Here is a 16,525-nt window from a genome sequence, read left to right on the forward strand (position 1 = left end):
TTATTGGATGCCGTTTACTTCTATACTAGTAATTTATGATACAACTCCTTCCTCTTTCCCCAAACTCTTTAAAGGCACTGAGCTCTCTCTTGTATCAAAGACACACAGTTAAGCAAAAATAACTGATCTGACAATGTATCCAATATTCTTTTCCAGAAGAGCCAGATGATTCCAGATTATAAAAACAATATCACTAATAGGTAACAAAGAATGATTTGATTTGCTTAGGGAAAGCTCTTGAATAATCATTGTAGTTTGCTCATATAAAATGAAGGAATTTTGATTTTTTTTTCTCCTAGTTAAAGTTTATAGAAATTTGACCTTCTTTTAGGACAATAAAGGTCATCCTCTCATATTACAAAAATTTATGCTCACATATATCAAAGTACACAAAAAGAAAAAAAAGGTAGTAAGAAATCTTATATTATTTTTAAAAGAAATACTATTTTTATTGTTATTATTCAGTCTCCTCAGCTCAGTCTGAACAGAGAAAAACCATATCATGACCACATACTTCTTCAAATTCTTAGATAAGCTATTTTGCACACACCTGCCACTGGGAACAAGGGCACATGATGAGGATGGCTCAGGACAACACTACAAGGGAAGCATCTATCTTATGACTCCGGTTCATCAGTAATATTATGACTCATTCAAAATATTAATCATGTTTTATGATTTCATGTTTACCATAAACCTTGTCCATTTAGAGGTTACACATTTTAAAAACATGTTATATTTGCTTATTAGAGCATTTCTACAGGGAAGCACAGGGGGTGGGGAAATTTGGTTGTTGGCAGTGCTGAGACTTACATCTGAATGAACCAAGCAGATAGTATTTCTAACCAATCAGAGATGTCATAAAGAGATACTGTATATTCCCTTTATTTTGTTAATGATACCCTCAGTTTTCTTAACTAACTGCAAAATTAAGGATTCAGATAATCTCTAAGAGCTCTTTTGTTGTAACATCATACTATTAGGATTTTTGATTAAGGACAACAAAGTATTATTCTGACATTGTTTATTGCTAAAAAAAAAACTGAAAAAGCAATACAATTTAAAATTTTCCTTTAATATATGGGCAACCAAAATACTTATGTTAGGAAAATGATATCTAAACTCACAGTTGAATAACCAAGAAAAGGGGAGTAATATCAAACAACAATCATAAATAATTATGTCAAAGATCTGTGTTAAAACTAGAATGAAGAATGTCTAGATGGCATGCTGATCAAATTTATAGATGGTATGAAGCAAGTAGGGTTTGCTACTTAGATGAAAGGGGTTGGGCCAAATATAATGACATAGTAGTTTAAAGGGATAAATGAAGGTGCATATTTGGATCCAAGAAAATCAACTTCATGAGATGCATGGAAAAAGTATCTCTAGTGACTAATTAATATAAAGGCCTAGGAGTTATAATCTTAATGACTTAATGCAATCATAGACTGTATGAAGAGACTGAGTGTCCAGAATGCAAGAGATGAGTCTTGTATTATGCTTGGATTAGATCACAACTAAAGGATTCTGTTCCATTATTAGGATACTGTTATTGACAAAGAGAAGTAATGTCAACTAAGGAAACTGATGATGATGGACATTATGGGGATTATGCCATATAAAGAATGGCTGAAATAACTGGAGACATGATATATAGAGCTTAGCATTGCTATAAACTTTTTTGGTTTACTACTACTGACTACTGCAGAAAACTATTAAAAAAAAAAAAACAGTAGATTTTGGTTGGTTTGTCCTTAAAAGGCAGAACCAGGAGTAACATGTAAAAGTTACAAAGAAAAGATTTTAGTTTTGTTTAAAATAAATCTTCCTAAAATATTAACTATCTAAAAGTTCAACTTGCTGGCTCTAAAGATAATTTTTATAGAAATCATTAAAAAGATTACTGTAGATACAAGCATTAGAGAACAGAAATACAGACTACATTATAGTTCTCTTTTTTTTAAACGAAGCATGTTGAAAATTCTCAAGAGTAGTTAAAATAATTTGTTATATTTTTAAGGACACTTAAAGTCTTATTCAGTGACAATGATGGCACATTGATAAAAGTATCTGACTAAATAAATACAGTTGCCATTAACACTATGAGCCTTAAGCAGCACTTTTATTTTAAAAGTGTTCTCTCAAATTCCCAATGAACTAGATCAATATCATTTTCAGCTTCACATACCAAACAAGTTAACTGAAAATCTGTCTCTTCCCTCATGGGAGAGTCCGTTAGGACTTTACACAGGACCTATTTACACAATTCTGACAAACTTGGTTATCTAGTTTTGCCATGGGCAATTAAATAGAAGTAACACATTTGGATAGGAAAACTGATATGAGCAACTTATAATGGGAAGAAAAATGAAACTACAAAAAAGTAGAGAACTCACAAAATGAAGCAAATTTACATTAGCTTAAACACCAATTTTTGGGGGGGAAGGGGAAGGGCTGGCAACATGTTTCTATATTATTAAACAGCATAGTAACTTTTGTTCTTAACTATAGGACCATTCTATAGATTTATTATTAGAAGGGACCTTGAGGATCTAGATTCAACATTCTAAATTTTACAGCTTAGGAAACTGAGGATCAGAGGTAAGTGACTGGTTCAAGATCAAATAAATGGCATCTGTTAGTTGCAGGATTTGAACTCACAACATTCTATTCAGAAAAGATAAAATTATTTTTCATATGCTTTGTTTACGAAGGAAAAGAAATGTATGGTATCTCATTTGTATAAATTTCCTTCTCACTTTTTCCCTCAGTGAGTTTCAATGATCAATTCACCTATACCTATACCTTTGCCTCTTGAAGTTTCCAGGTTTTTTAAAGACTCAGTTCAAGTGCCACTGCCTATTCCAAATTAATTTTTATTGATTTTACATAGATTTTGGAGTCATAATCCCCTCCCCCATTTTTATATTAGCTTCTGGAGGGAAGAAGTAGTGTTTTCTTTTCTTTTTTCTTTTCTTTCTTTTTTTTTTTTTTTTTGGTCTTTGTATTTTCAAGTATAGAACATACAAGGTACTTAATAAAGGCTTTTAAGATTTTTTCTTGGAGCTTTAAAAAACTAATTTTAGTGGTTGTTTTTGGTCCCCCCCCCAAGCAATTTGGATTAAGTGACTTGCCCAGGGACACACATTTAGGAAGTATTAAGTGTCTGAGGCTAGATTTGAACTCAGGTCCTCCTGACTTCAGGGCTGATGCTCTAGCTACTACTACTCCATGATGTTTTTTTTAAATGGGGAGCTAAGGTAGTATGTGTGACATTGGATTAGCTGTAAGAAATTTTTATATCATTTTTCAGAAACATATCTTTTAGTAAATGTTTTTTTAGCATCAAATCTCTAAGCTCTAAATTTATTTGTTGTGGCTGAATTGTTAGGTCTTTAGTCATATCTGACTTGTTGTGATCCCATTAGGAGTTTGCCATTTCCTTTTCCAGGTCACTTTACAATGAGGAACTAAGGCAAACAAGATTAAGTGATTTGTCCAAGATCTCCTAGCTAATAGAAATGAGGTCAAATTTGAACAAGGAGATGAGTTCCTGATTGCAAACCCAGTACTCTATTTTTCTACCACTTTTGCTGCCCTAAATCTATGGAATGATCCTAAAATATGGAACATTAGTTCTTGTCCTTGAGGACTCTGAGTGAAATCATCTCAACTTTCCATAAAGGGCCAGATTTCAGTAGTATCATGAAAGCAATTATAATTTAAGCCCTGTCCAATTGTAATCAACTAGTGCCTTATCTAGGGAGATAGTGAGCCAGGGGCTGGAAAATAGGCATTATGACTGCTACCAAGTCCAATGTTGCTTTGTAATGTGGATGTTTTTTATTGTGCCTAATAAAAAGAGTCCTTTTTCTAGAAATTAAAATTCATGGTAAAAAACAAAAAGCAGAAATTTGTTAAAGACTATATGTTATGGTACTGTGTTCATTTGCATTTCTCTCTGAAGACTGGACGATAGTGTAGTGGGGAACTAAGAAATCTAAACTTTAAGAGGAACAATGCATAGAATTTTTGCCATGGCATTAAAAGAAAAAGTAAAAACATATGGGCCCTTGAATTCTACACACATATTAAACTTATCATACATTCTGTTGGTGCCAAAAGAAATCTTGACTAAAACATGAAGCTGTATGTAGCTCCTTATTTGGGAAAGACAGACTACTAGGAATGAGGGTAAGAGTGGAATTTCAAAGTTTTTTATAACCAGAAAAAAATCTAAGGGATATTAGTCACTGAGTACACACTATACATTTATAAATTTGTGGAGTGGTTTACCAATGTATGTTACATACCATTTTGTTATAATCTATGAACATTTGGGCCTTTAAAATCAAATATCCTTTATGCTAGTTGAATCACTTAACTGACACTTCAATATATTTACCTTAGTAAGACCTCTGACTGATAATCATACAGCTTAAAACAGCCTATTTCTAGTTGAGGATTTTATATTTATAGTAAATCTTAAGTTTTGATGACTATGGTATGAGAATCTCATCTAAGGGCCAAAACTCATACTAGATTGTTTACATTAGGGCCTAAGATCAACAACATAAACTTTTGGCAAGAATTTTAATTCTCTTGCTCACACTACAGTGTATTTTAACATCTTATGATATCTGAACTCTTACAGTGCAAACTATCATGCTGAACCTAAAAGATTTTTCACAAGGGCTAAACTAGACTTGGAAAGGAGACTCATAAAGGATCACTCAACAAACACTTATTAAGCACTGTGAATAAAGCACATGTGAATGGCAAACCATTCCAGTGTCTTTGCCAAGAAAACCCAAAGGATGTCTACAGGGTCACCTAGAGTTGGACATGACTGAAACAACAACAGCAGCAATAGCAGGTGTTAGGCATTGTGTTAAGTGCTGAGGATGCAATAAGGCAGAAAAACAGTCCCTGCTCTCAAAGCTCTTATAAACTAATGGAGAAGATAACAAGAAAACATACACACACACACACACACACACACACACACACACACACACACACACAAAACAAGCTATATAAAGGAAAAATAGGAAATAATAAACGAAGAAAACACTGAATTAGGAGGCGCTGAGGTTGCTTCCTGCTGAAGGTAGGATTTCAGTTGGGACTTCAAGGAAGCCAGAGAGAATGACCATTTTCCCCTTAAAAACAATTCAGCAGAGTATCTGGCTATCTGATTTTTGTTTTTTACTAAACCAAGGTCAAATTAGGAACTTTACCAAACTTAACTTGAATAATTAAGTCTTAATTTACCAAATACCTTTATTTCACCTCATATTATAAACACAATAAGTGGAAGTTGAATCTCTATTTTCTTTTCTTTTACTTTCACTTTTCCTCCCCTGAAGAAGCAATTAGGGTTAAGTGACTTGCCCAGGGTCATGCAGTTAGAAAATGGTAAATGTCTGAGGCTATATTTGAACCCAGGTCTTTTTGACTCCATGGCTGTTACTCTAACCCCATAGCTATCTAACTGCCTCTGAATCTCTATTTTCTTGTCAAATGAACTAATCCAATTCAATGATTTTTTTTAGACTTCAATCAGATTTTTAGGACACCCTGTAATAAAAAGGTTCCAGGATTTTAGAATAGAAATTGAAAATTCTTAGATGTCAAACAGCACAGTAACTTAAACATAGCAGATTTTATAAATATCTGACTAATTCAATCTATTTCATTAGAATGAAATCTGATTAGTGAACCAATTTTTCATGAAAAGTGGCCAAAATTTTAACTTGTCTCAATGGATTAATGATGGATGGATGTAAAAGGAAGATGTTCACAATGACACTAAGTCTGCAAACACCCTGCCAAATAAACAAAAATGAAAAGGGTTTGTAATCCTGTTGTCAATAAAAGATTACTCCTAAATAACCTTTTTCAAGGGAAATCTTAATGTATGAAATCTGGCCAAAAATACTAATGAAATAATCTTCAATGTAAAAAGCATCTATTGAGGGCTATTGTATGCCAAGCAACTGTTCTTGTAGCCATTGATGGCTCTACATTGATGGAGGCAAGGCAAGGGGATTCTATATTAAAGCCTTCCTATATTAATGAAATCACAGAACAGAACCTGCATTTCAATGAAAAAACCCCATAACATTTTGATATCTGTTGACAATTAATCCATCAAAAGAATTACTCTTTGGGAAGAAAGTCAGGTAGAACAAAAAGGCTAGTATGATTTGGGATAGTGTTAAGAAAGAGAAAGTTTACAGAAAAGGGATGTGTCAGTTCCAGTGTACGATGTCCAACTTATATGAGGTACTGTGTTCAGTTCTGGTCAATGTGGTTTAAGGATACTGATATACTGTAAAATGTACAGAGTTAAGTAACTTGGATAATAAAGGACACCGAGTCCATGCCATATAAACATTCAGTTAAAGGAAGTGGGCATTTTATTCTTGAGAAGGGAAAATATGGGAAAGAAAGATCAAGAAGAAAAATACTGATAATTACCTTCAAATATCTGAAGATTTATCATGTAGACAGAGGAACTATGTTCAGATTGACTCCAGAGAAGAGAACAAGGAGCAGGAGGTGAAAGCTTTAATGACACCAATTTAGACTTGAAATCAAGAAAACCTCCTAATGGCAGGAGATATCAAAAGTGAAATGGTCTACATTAAGTGATAATTCTTAAATGCTTTTAAGCAGAGGTAGAGGAACACTTCTCTGGTGTGTTTTAGGGGACATTCCTTTCTGCATCTCTCTCAATACACAAAGATCATCTAATAATTATCTAGATCCCAGTGTTATAAATCTGCATAAAATCATCCAAATCAGTCCGAATATCTGTTTATTCCCTGAGATTGAACAAGTGAAAGGAGTCTCTTCACACATTAAATTATGTCAATTGAGGCATCCTGGACTGTTGCTAGATTCTTTTTAAATTTAAGGTTCCTTTGTTACTTCTTGGACCTGGGATCTGAACATCTATCATGAAAGTAGAATCCATGAGGCACCACTGGACTAGAATTTGAAAATCTTGTTCTAGTCACTGCTTAATTTCTCATCATGGGAATTGAGAGAATACAGCTAGACCTGCAGAGTGATGGGGGTTCTACTACATGATCTTCTTTCCATCTTTGAAATTCTGATCTTACAATCCTCCATCACTCAAGTTTTAGAATCTTTTTAGAATTTTTAGAATTTAGAATCTTTTTAGAATCTTTTTCTGTAAAATGAACATGATGTTATCTCTCTTCTCTACTTCATAAGATTATTATAAGGATTATGTGAGAAAAAAATTTGGAAAAATGCAGAACTCTGTGTAGATGTAAGATATTAGCATTTTTAAAAAGCTTCACTGAATTAGATTTATTTACTAGGTACCTATGAAGTGCAAAGCAATTACAATAAAGATGACAATTTTCTGAACTGTCTATATCCAAAAGTGTCTATATCCCTGAAATGACAGATGAGAAAAGAGGCTATTTACAAAACAGCATTCAGAGAAACCAAAAAGCAGGTTGTCTTGTGAATAACTCAGAAACAAAACAAGAGGAAATGAGAATAGACTTATAATGGAGATAAATTTCAAAGGTGAATATAAGCACCTCTGAAGAAATCAAGACTGGTAGGGAAAAGCAAATTCCTTCTTCATGTTTCCCTGTGTATAGGGTGAAAAAAATTATTACTAACATTAGGTGTTTTATTTCCTGAATGGCACATATGACCTTCATCCAGGTTTTTCTAATACCTTATCATCTACTATTCTGATTTAATTACTAATAAAACTACCAAGGAAGCAATTTGGAATTACAGTAAAACAAAAATGAGGTCTAGGCAGAGATCTGCATTTTAAAAACTCTGGAAAGGGAGAGAGAAGTGAGGGTTGAGTTACAGGGAAGACAGCTTGATGATTATTTTAGACAGTTATTTTAGACTTAGTCTTTTCAAGGTGCATAAAACAATAGGAATGTTTATTTTGGTCTGACTTCATTAAAGATTTCAGAGGGATTAAAAAACAAATGGAGAAAAGACAGGGGAACTAGAAGCGGTGATAAAAAAAATTCAGGAAAGCAGAACTAAGTAGCTCAAAGTCCAAGCAGAGAAGTGAAAGAAAAGGAGAGTCTCTGGAATAACACCTAAAATTTCACTTTTTTTGAGAGATATAGTATTAGCATGAAAATAAAATTTCACTGTAGAAGGGAGAAAACCCCTTGGGCTTAGAATCAAAAGACATTTGGCTTCAAATAATATTTTATTTATGTTCTATGATCACAGCAAATCAATTAACCTCTTGGGTTCTCAGTTTCTTTATTTCAGAGGGTTTTTATAAGAATGAAATCATATTATGCATATAAAGTATAACAATTATTCATAATAACAGTACTGCTAAATAGAACTCATAAATTTCTCAGGTTCTATATTAGCAGGGCAATAATCAAATAGGCAAAAAGAGCCTGCTGCAGACACCAAATATGTGTGTGTGTGTGTGTATTTAGCATATGTATTCAGCATACATATTACATATATATTCAGTATATATTTATATGTACACATTCAGTGTGTGTGTGTGTGTCTGTGTGTGTGTGTGTGTACACTGAAAATAGAGAATATTGAGATCAAACATTGTAGTGTCAGCTTTGGAACTGAAAGGGGGCTTTAAAAAAATACTAGTCCAATCTTTCCACCCCACTGCTACCCTCCTTTTTTTTTTTTTTTTTTTTTTAACAGATGAAAAAACTTAGATGCAGAAAATTTAAATGACTCAGTCACAGTGTTATTGCCTGTGTCTGGAACAAGTCCCCTTCGCCTCCCCTTTGTCTCAGAGAATATGAAGGACTTCCAAGCTATGAGTAACATATCACCTCATACACAAAGTTTTTCCTGATCTTCCTGATTTACTAACCTTCATCAAGAGGAAAACTTTTTGAAATTACTTTGTATATATTTTATATATATATTCTCACATAAGAATGCAAACTCTATCTAGGAAGGCAGTTTCTTTCATTGTTTTTGTGTTTTACTAGTGTCCAGCATATTGCCTTGCACATAAGTATTTAAAAAAAAAAAGCAATTTGTTTAGCTGTTGAAGTAAAGTGGTAGAGCCACGATTCAAGTTCAGATTTTCTGCTTACAAATATTTTTACTGCACCAGGATATGTGAGTTTGGATGAGGTCAGTTGAAAATGAATCCTGCTTGATCTGCTCTTGCAACTCCTATGATCACCCTTGCTGATGTCTACTCTAACTCAAATCCATAAAATATATTTACCACTACTTAAGAATTTCATTATCATATTAAATACTAGGGTGTTTTTTTTTTGGGGGGGGGTATCTATTCTTAATTTATATGTGTGTATGAGGGGCAGCTAGGTGGTGCAGTGGATAGAGCACCAGACTTGAATTCAGGAGGATCCGAGTTCAAATCTGGTCTCAGACACTCATCATTTCCTAGCTGTGTGACCCTGGGCAAGTCACTTAACCTCAGCCTCAGGGGGGGAAAAAAAAAAAAAAGAAGAAGAAAAGAAAATATATATGTGTATGTAGGCAAGGACCATTATTGTGATCTTTGTCTAGCAAGGAGCCCTGTGGCTCATACCACTGTATGCTGAATGGGGATTTCTTTTTTTTTAAATGATAACAGCAATAATAAAACTCAGATGATATGCTAATAAGATTTACCAGCTAGAAAGTGCAAGAGAACTGGAAAGAGAGTAAATGCAAATGCTTGATTTGCAAAATGAAATTAGCATGAATCAAAACCAACACAAAAACCCTCAAGAAAACTTAAAAAAAAATTCAAAAGGACAAAGAAAAAGGAACATATTTCAAGTACAAAGCTTATAAAGAACAAAAGAGAGATATGCATGAGAGTCAGTATAGAAACAACTACTAAAAACTCAACTCAGCCTTTTTTATAAAGCATGATTAGGGTTTGATGCCAAAGATATATGCTCTGTAGCAATAAATATGTGGATTGCTGACTGGGTAGAGAAACAGAAAGTCCTTGGAATGACCACAGCACTTAAAAATAATGGTCATGAAAACTTTTATTTCAGTCTGAGAAAACTGTCTAATTAATTGAGAAGATTTCTGCTTACTGTTGGCCTAAATGGAGTATTGATTCCATTATACTGGAATAATTAATGTAGACAAGACACAATGTTCCTAGCCAATGTGTATCATCAATGTGTCGTGTAGTACTAAGAGTCTAAGTGTACATCAGCAAAACTAACAATAGAAAGAAAACTCTTCTTGCTAGTCAGTATCCTTTTTTTTATACCACCACCCCCCCACCCCGGTAAAAAAAACCACTATCTTTTAAGGCTTTAAGATTGTCTACAGAATATGATCACAATAGCATTCATGAACTTTTTTGAATTGTTCAAAAAAGACTCAAATGATCAGACATGATGTTTTTCCAAAGTGCAGCTAGATCATAACCCCAATTAAATGGACTACTTTTAACATCAAAAATCAGTTTCAGTAGAAACCCAAATGCCACCCATGAAGGCAATATAAGTCTCTGGCATATAGGTCCTTTTGAAGGGCTTAGATATATGAATTTGCAGTGCAAGAAGAGTTTCATCTGGATATTGTAGCACGAAAATAGAGGGCAAGTTGAATCATCTGAGTTTTTCTAGAAGGGTATCCACTATATGTAGGGCAGACAACTAGATCTAAAAATTTAACTTCAACACAAATAAGCCTGAATGTTCTCATAACAGAGGGGAGATGAGTCTAAAGTAAATCTTCTGGAGCAATTCAGAAAGAAGCATGCCCTAAGGATGCACATTAAAACTGGTTTCTCCTCATTTAAATAGATTTGATGGAACTCACATTGGATCATTTAAGTACGATGCTTTTATGCCAGAGAATATCATTTATGCACTCCTCATGAAAGTTGTTTTTTCCCACAAAAAAAGAGTAACACTGGCATTTTCATTTAAAATAAACTCATTTATCTTTCCACTACTAGTATCTTTAATTTATATAGCCTTGATAATAAGAGCAGGATTTATTTTTTTTTAGGCTATGGTCATTTCAGGGAGTAAGAATTCCAGTATCAAGACTTATTTAAGAAACCAACAGTAATAAAAAGTCTAAGTTATATCTTCAAAACATCCTCTGAAATAATATCAATATTCATGTTTTAACAAAGCACAGATGCTTACATGTTTCAATGAATAGACAATTTGCCATTATAAAAATAGTTCTGTATATTCAGCACATACTTTTTGATACTACCTAAATATCTTCAGAAAAAGCATTTTTTATTAAAAAAACAACAGGAAGGAAATACACAAAGGATGGGAATACTTTACAGAGGGTATTAAAGGTTAAAAAAAATACATTCCTATTTCATTAAGTGCCTTGTCAGCATAAAAAAAAAAATCTACTTTCTATAAAGTCTAAAGTTTGAGGCATTTAAATGACCATTTGTAGCACTTTATTTTAATGCTCAATTTTCATTATCTGATATTACTCAGACCCACTTAGTTCTATGATTACTATAGTACAATCAGAGCAGTCCATTCAGACATAATAATAATCACTGAGTGGATCCAGTACAAAAATGACATGAATGGATTACAGGCTTTTGAAAAGTAGAACCATAATCAGAACTAATTCTGATTTTATTTCTAACAGGAATTTTTTTTTTTAAATTGGACTATCCTTTATTCATGCCTATTATAAACCCATGGCTCCTTAACGTCTGTGTGCCATACAGAACCAGTTGGTTGACTGTACTGAACTAGTTTTGGGATTCAGCCACACTGGAAACTGTCACATCTAATTATTGTATTTAAGAGGAATTCTCAAAAAACACTCCTAATGACCATGAATGAACTTTGGATCACCAAGACTAAAAACTGACGAATTGAACCTATTCTAGGAAAATTATGAACTTGAGAGCCAACCAATCAAAGGCCCACAGCCTAAAATACTCTGTTCATTATAAAGTAGTTCTGAAAAATGCTACTAAAACATTTGCTGATATAGCTAATAACAATCATTTATTGACATTTGCCAAAATCACACAAACAACAATGCTTTAATTTTTATGAAAATCTCTTTGAGAATGGTAACTATGTTTCTATCTCCCAAATGGCTTGGTATGACATGAGATAGGGGAGGCAGGTGAAGACAACAGAAATCCTGAGTGAAAAGGAGGTACCATAGTCAACTGTGTTCACCCTTTGTCCACTGAAACCCTGAGAGAGTGATGAAAGGGAAGATGGGATGGCAATAATAGATGGATAACATAAGGATTCAAATTCTAGTAATTGATAAAATAAAACAATATTTATAAAGTCAAGTACAAACTTTAAATCAATGTTTAGTTTCATCTGACTCTGGACATATCCTTTGAGGCAAACAGGGTTGAATGATCTGCCTGTGGTCACACTGCTAGTTAAGTGTCTTGAGAACAGATTTGAATTCTCCTGACTCCAGGCCTCCTGGCATTCTATCCTTTGCAGCACCTAACAGCACCATGAAAACCTTAAAGTGCTATGTAAATATTGGCAGCTGCTAGTTCTACTGCTACTGCTACTACTGTTATTATTACTTCCACCACCAGCTCTATCTCAAAATTTCTTGTGATCATAGGAAAGAAAGAATTAATTCCGTTTCAAGCTATTTCAATACTACAGATTTGTTCTTAGGAAATATGAAATCTCATGTTGTTTTACATGATAATGAAGTTTCTATGTCCCATTCAACTGGTACTCCCAATAATTATAATGAATGAAAAATAACAATATTAAAAGTAAAGATTTCTAAGGGGGAGGAAGATTTTCGTGAATATTAAGATCAACATTTTCTCCTCCAAACTTATTATGCATGGAAAATGTCTCATAATTATCATGTTCTACAACAATAAAGTACACAGACACACACACATTTAGGGCAAGGTAAATGACTTACCTACAAAACCTTCTTTACCAACCAGTTTCAGTGCAATTTTATCAGCCAATACTGAAGAGTTGCCATGAGCAATGTTAGCGAAGGGACCAGCATGAACAAATACAGGTGTTCCCTACAAAAGTAGAAAAGTAAAATAAAATTCAAAGATTAAGAATGTACAATAGTTTTGAGCATAAAGAACAGTGGGAAAATGACCAGTGTGGAAATGTTTTGTATTATTGCAATGCAATATCTGACTGTATCTATATCTGATTGCTTACTGTCTCAGGAAGAGAGGAGGGGAGGAAGGGATAGAATTTAGAACTCAAAATTTTGAAAAATAAAACAAATGTTAAGAAAATTGTTTTAACAGGTAATGAGGGTTTAAAAAATATTGTAAAAAAAGAAAAAGGATGCTGGAGTTTCAGATGATATATTTAAAGCTAGAAAGGTCTGTAAAAAAGGTCTAATCCAAAATACAACAAAAACTAAAGGCACTCAATTGGGAACCAGGAATCTGAAAAAGGGATGATAGAAGTATCATGTGCTAAGAGATTTACAAGAATTATCTCATTTGATTCTCATGAAAACCTTGGTACTTTTATTATGTTCATTTCACAGTTGAAGAAACTGAGGTCTTTCCGACTCAAAGACCAGTATTCTATCTACTATATCATCTAGTTGCCTCTAAGAGGGACAATACAATATATTCTAGAGTTATTTCAAGAGCAATTGCTTCATTAGATTTGAATAAAGAACAATCAGAGGGGAAATGGCACTCTGCTTCTTTTGCATAAACACTTTAAATTTTTAAAATTAACTTACTCATGAATTTTGCTTTTTTTTTTTTTTCCCCCAATGCCTGTCATGGTACCTAGCACACAGTAAGCATCTAAATGCTTTTTGATTCATTTATCGTAAAAATACAGATGAGAGAACCATAAAAGTTGTCCAGTTAGATATCGCCCTTACAGATGAAGACACGAAGCCACAAGGGACAAAAACAACTTGCATGAGTTCAATATGGGTGCCAAACAGAAAAGGTAGATGTTTCATTTCCAAGAAAATTTGTTCAAAAACAAATTAAATTAACAAATCAATCCAAAAGAAGCCACAGCCTTCAGAATACCTATAGAAACTAACATTCTTAAGCAGAGTTTGAACAGTTGTGATTCAAAAGTTTCTTATAAGGTTAAGGTCTTTTCCTATAGGATTTGCTACTTGGAAATTATTTATTTCATTTAAATCCTCCAGAACATTTTAATCCAAAAGATGGTTCTTACATATACTAGAAATTTGTTAGCTACTGAGATATCAAAGATAAGAGAAAGTATAATTCATTAAATGCTTTATTAATCCTTAATAAAGGAAAGAGAAAAGAATTCCCACAAGGGGGCCAAGTTTGACTTTATTGTACTTTTAAGCTCATCATTTTTACCATAATTATATTTACGTTTCATCTACACTAGTGTATTCTTACACTTCAAACAGACAGTGGAGTTTTATTATATGAAATCCTCCTAGACAAAGCTGACCCAACACTATTCAGGGCCTGAACACATGAAAACAGGGGCTCCATCTGTGAAAACACAGGCTGTCCTTTCATTAGCTCAGTGGGAAAACAAGGATAGAGGTAGGGGCCACAGGGGTAGGAAAGATGGAAAATTCCCATGAACCACAACAGGCTCTTTGCTGAACATGTTTCAGTGATGAAACAACAGAACAAAAGCCGGAAGAAAACAAAAGAAAAATCATTGCTGAGAATGAGAATAATATAAGTTATCAGCATCACTGGATTCTGGCCCTTTAAACTCAATGTTTATTCCCCATCCTTCCAACATACTCAGGGGATGCAACAATAAGGCATTGAGAAGTCATTTACATTTGTGTAAAACTTATTGGGACCAGAAAGATCTCCAAATTAATCTTTGCTTTATTAAATTCCATTCCTAGGCAGGAGAATCTTTTTAAGCCTTTGGGGACAAAAGAAACTTTCCCAATCTTAAAGTTTTTTGGGCCACAACAGATAATTCACTGTTAGATCAAGCTCACTAGTTCAATCATCTTCAATAATAGCAGTTGACTTTTCTGCTATACTGTGGTCAAAGACTGAACACTTTTACCTGCCACCATTTATAATATAACAATGTAATATAATGCAATATAATGTCACATTAGTGCAATATAATATGATAATAGAAGGCCTGGGGTCTCTTAAACAAAAGACACCAAGTGACAAGGAAGTGATAGATCTCTGCAAATTGCCAATGCTGGAAAGAACTCTAGAGGCACATGGTCGCTAGGTCAGTCCTGATCTTTTTTATATGATCCTGTTGATCAGTCATTTTTTAGTCACGTCTGACTCTGTGACCTCTTTTGGAATTTTCTTGGCAAAGATACTGGAGCAGTTTGCACTTCTTTCTCCAGCTGATTTTACAGATGAGGAAACCGAGGTAGGCAGGATTAGATGACTTGCCCAGGGTCACAAAGCTAGGAAGTAAAATAGAACTCGGAAGGTCCAATCGTCCAACACTGCAGGCCCTGCACTCTATGCACTATGGCGCCACCTAGCTGCAGCACATTGAATAAAACATGATTCACAGGTAACTAGGGGGAGTTTATGATAATATGGTATAATTCGGAGAGTGTAGGACTGATAGGAGTTCTGAATTCAAGTTCTGGCTTTGCCATGACTAGATATAAAACCCTGGGCATGTAACTTAGATTTTCTAGAGCTCAATGTAAAGGATTTGGCTTATAAAGTTACCATTGGCTCTAAATATCTTTATATGGTAACTGAGGATTTTCACAATTTTATATTTTTCCCTTTCAAATGGCTTCTTTTGCTCTCTAGGTAAAAACACATTAATGACTTATTAGTAAAGATATTTTATGAAGGCAAAATACAGCGATACATTTTAGCTGTTGGCACACCTCTTACAAGAAGCAAAGGAATCAGAATCATGGATTAATTCAACTGAAAGGAAACCTAGAGCCCATCTAGTCCCTCATTGAATCAGGGGGAGAACTGGGGGAATTTAAAAGTGGCAAATAGAAGGTTTAAGAATAGCAAAGTGAGCTAAAAGCACAGTGGAAAGAGCACCAGGCCTGAAGTCAGGAGGGCCCGAGTTCAAATTTGGCCTCAGACATGTTATTAGCTGTATGATCTTGAGAAGATCACTTAATTTGAATGTCTTTTTTTTTTTTAAAGAAATAATAGCAAAGTGACCACAGAGTCCAGAATAGAGACCTTAATTAACTTCTTTGTTTTTCTAAATCTGTTACCCTGTGAATTTTTTGACTCTTTCTACCCCCATTATTTAGTACAATACTCAACAATTAGTGGACACAGTAAATATTTACTGATTATATTCTCAGGCCCAAAAGAAAACCAGAACATTGTTTGAACTCGAATTTTCTTAAAATGTATTTGCATATATAAGAGAATGACTGTATGCTTTCTGAAAATCCAAAGACCAATTTAATTCCCAGTGCTTAGCACAGTTAATGTGTGTAAAACAATACCTTCATTTGGGTATTTGTAGGTTGAACTCTCATGACCTGATGAACGAACCTCATAATAATCGGCCTGATGGACTTCAAAGAGATAAATGATGAACCAAACTCTAGTTGACTG

General features: G+C 33.9%; 1 protein-coding gene across 5 annotated transcripts in view; it reads right to left on the reverse strand.

Moving 5' to 3' along the window:
* The window catches only part of MTHFD1L (methylenetetrahydrofolate dehydrogenase (NADP+ dependent) 1 like), a 192,487-nt gene that overhangs the window by 87,195 nt on the left and 88,767 nt on the right, over positions 1–16,525 (reverse strand). For all 5 annotated transcript variants that reach the window (XM_074309565.1, XM_074309563.1, XM_074309567.1 and 2 more), the window contains exon 20: positions 12,910–13,021. In XM_074309565.1, the coding sequence (XP_074165666.1) occupies positions 12,910–13,021 (112 nt within the window). The remainder of the gene's footprint in view (positions 1–12,909; positions 13,022–16,525) is intronic.

The sequence above is a fragment of the Sminthopsis crassicaudata genome, chromosome 4, assembly GCF_048593235.1.
Source record: "Sminthopsis crassicaudata isolate SCR6 chromosome 4, ASM4859323v1, whole genome shotgun sequence".
NCBI lineage: Eukaryota > Metazoa > Chordata > Mammalia > Dasyuromorphia > Dasyuridae > Sminthopsis > Sminthopsis crassicaudata.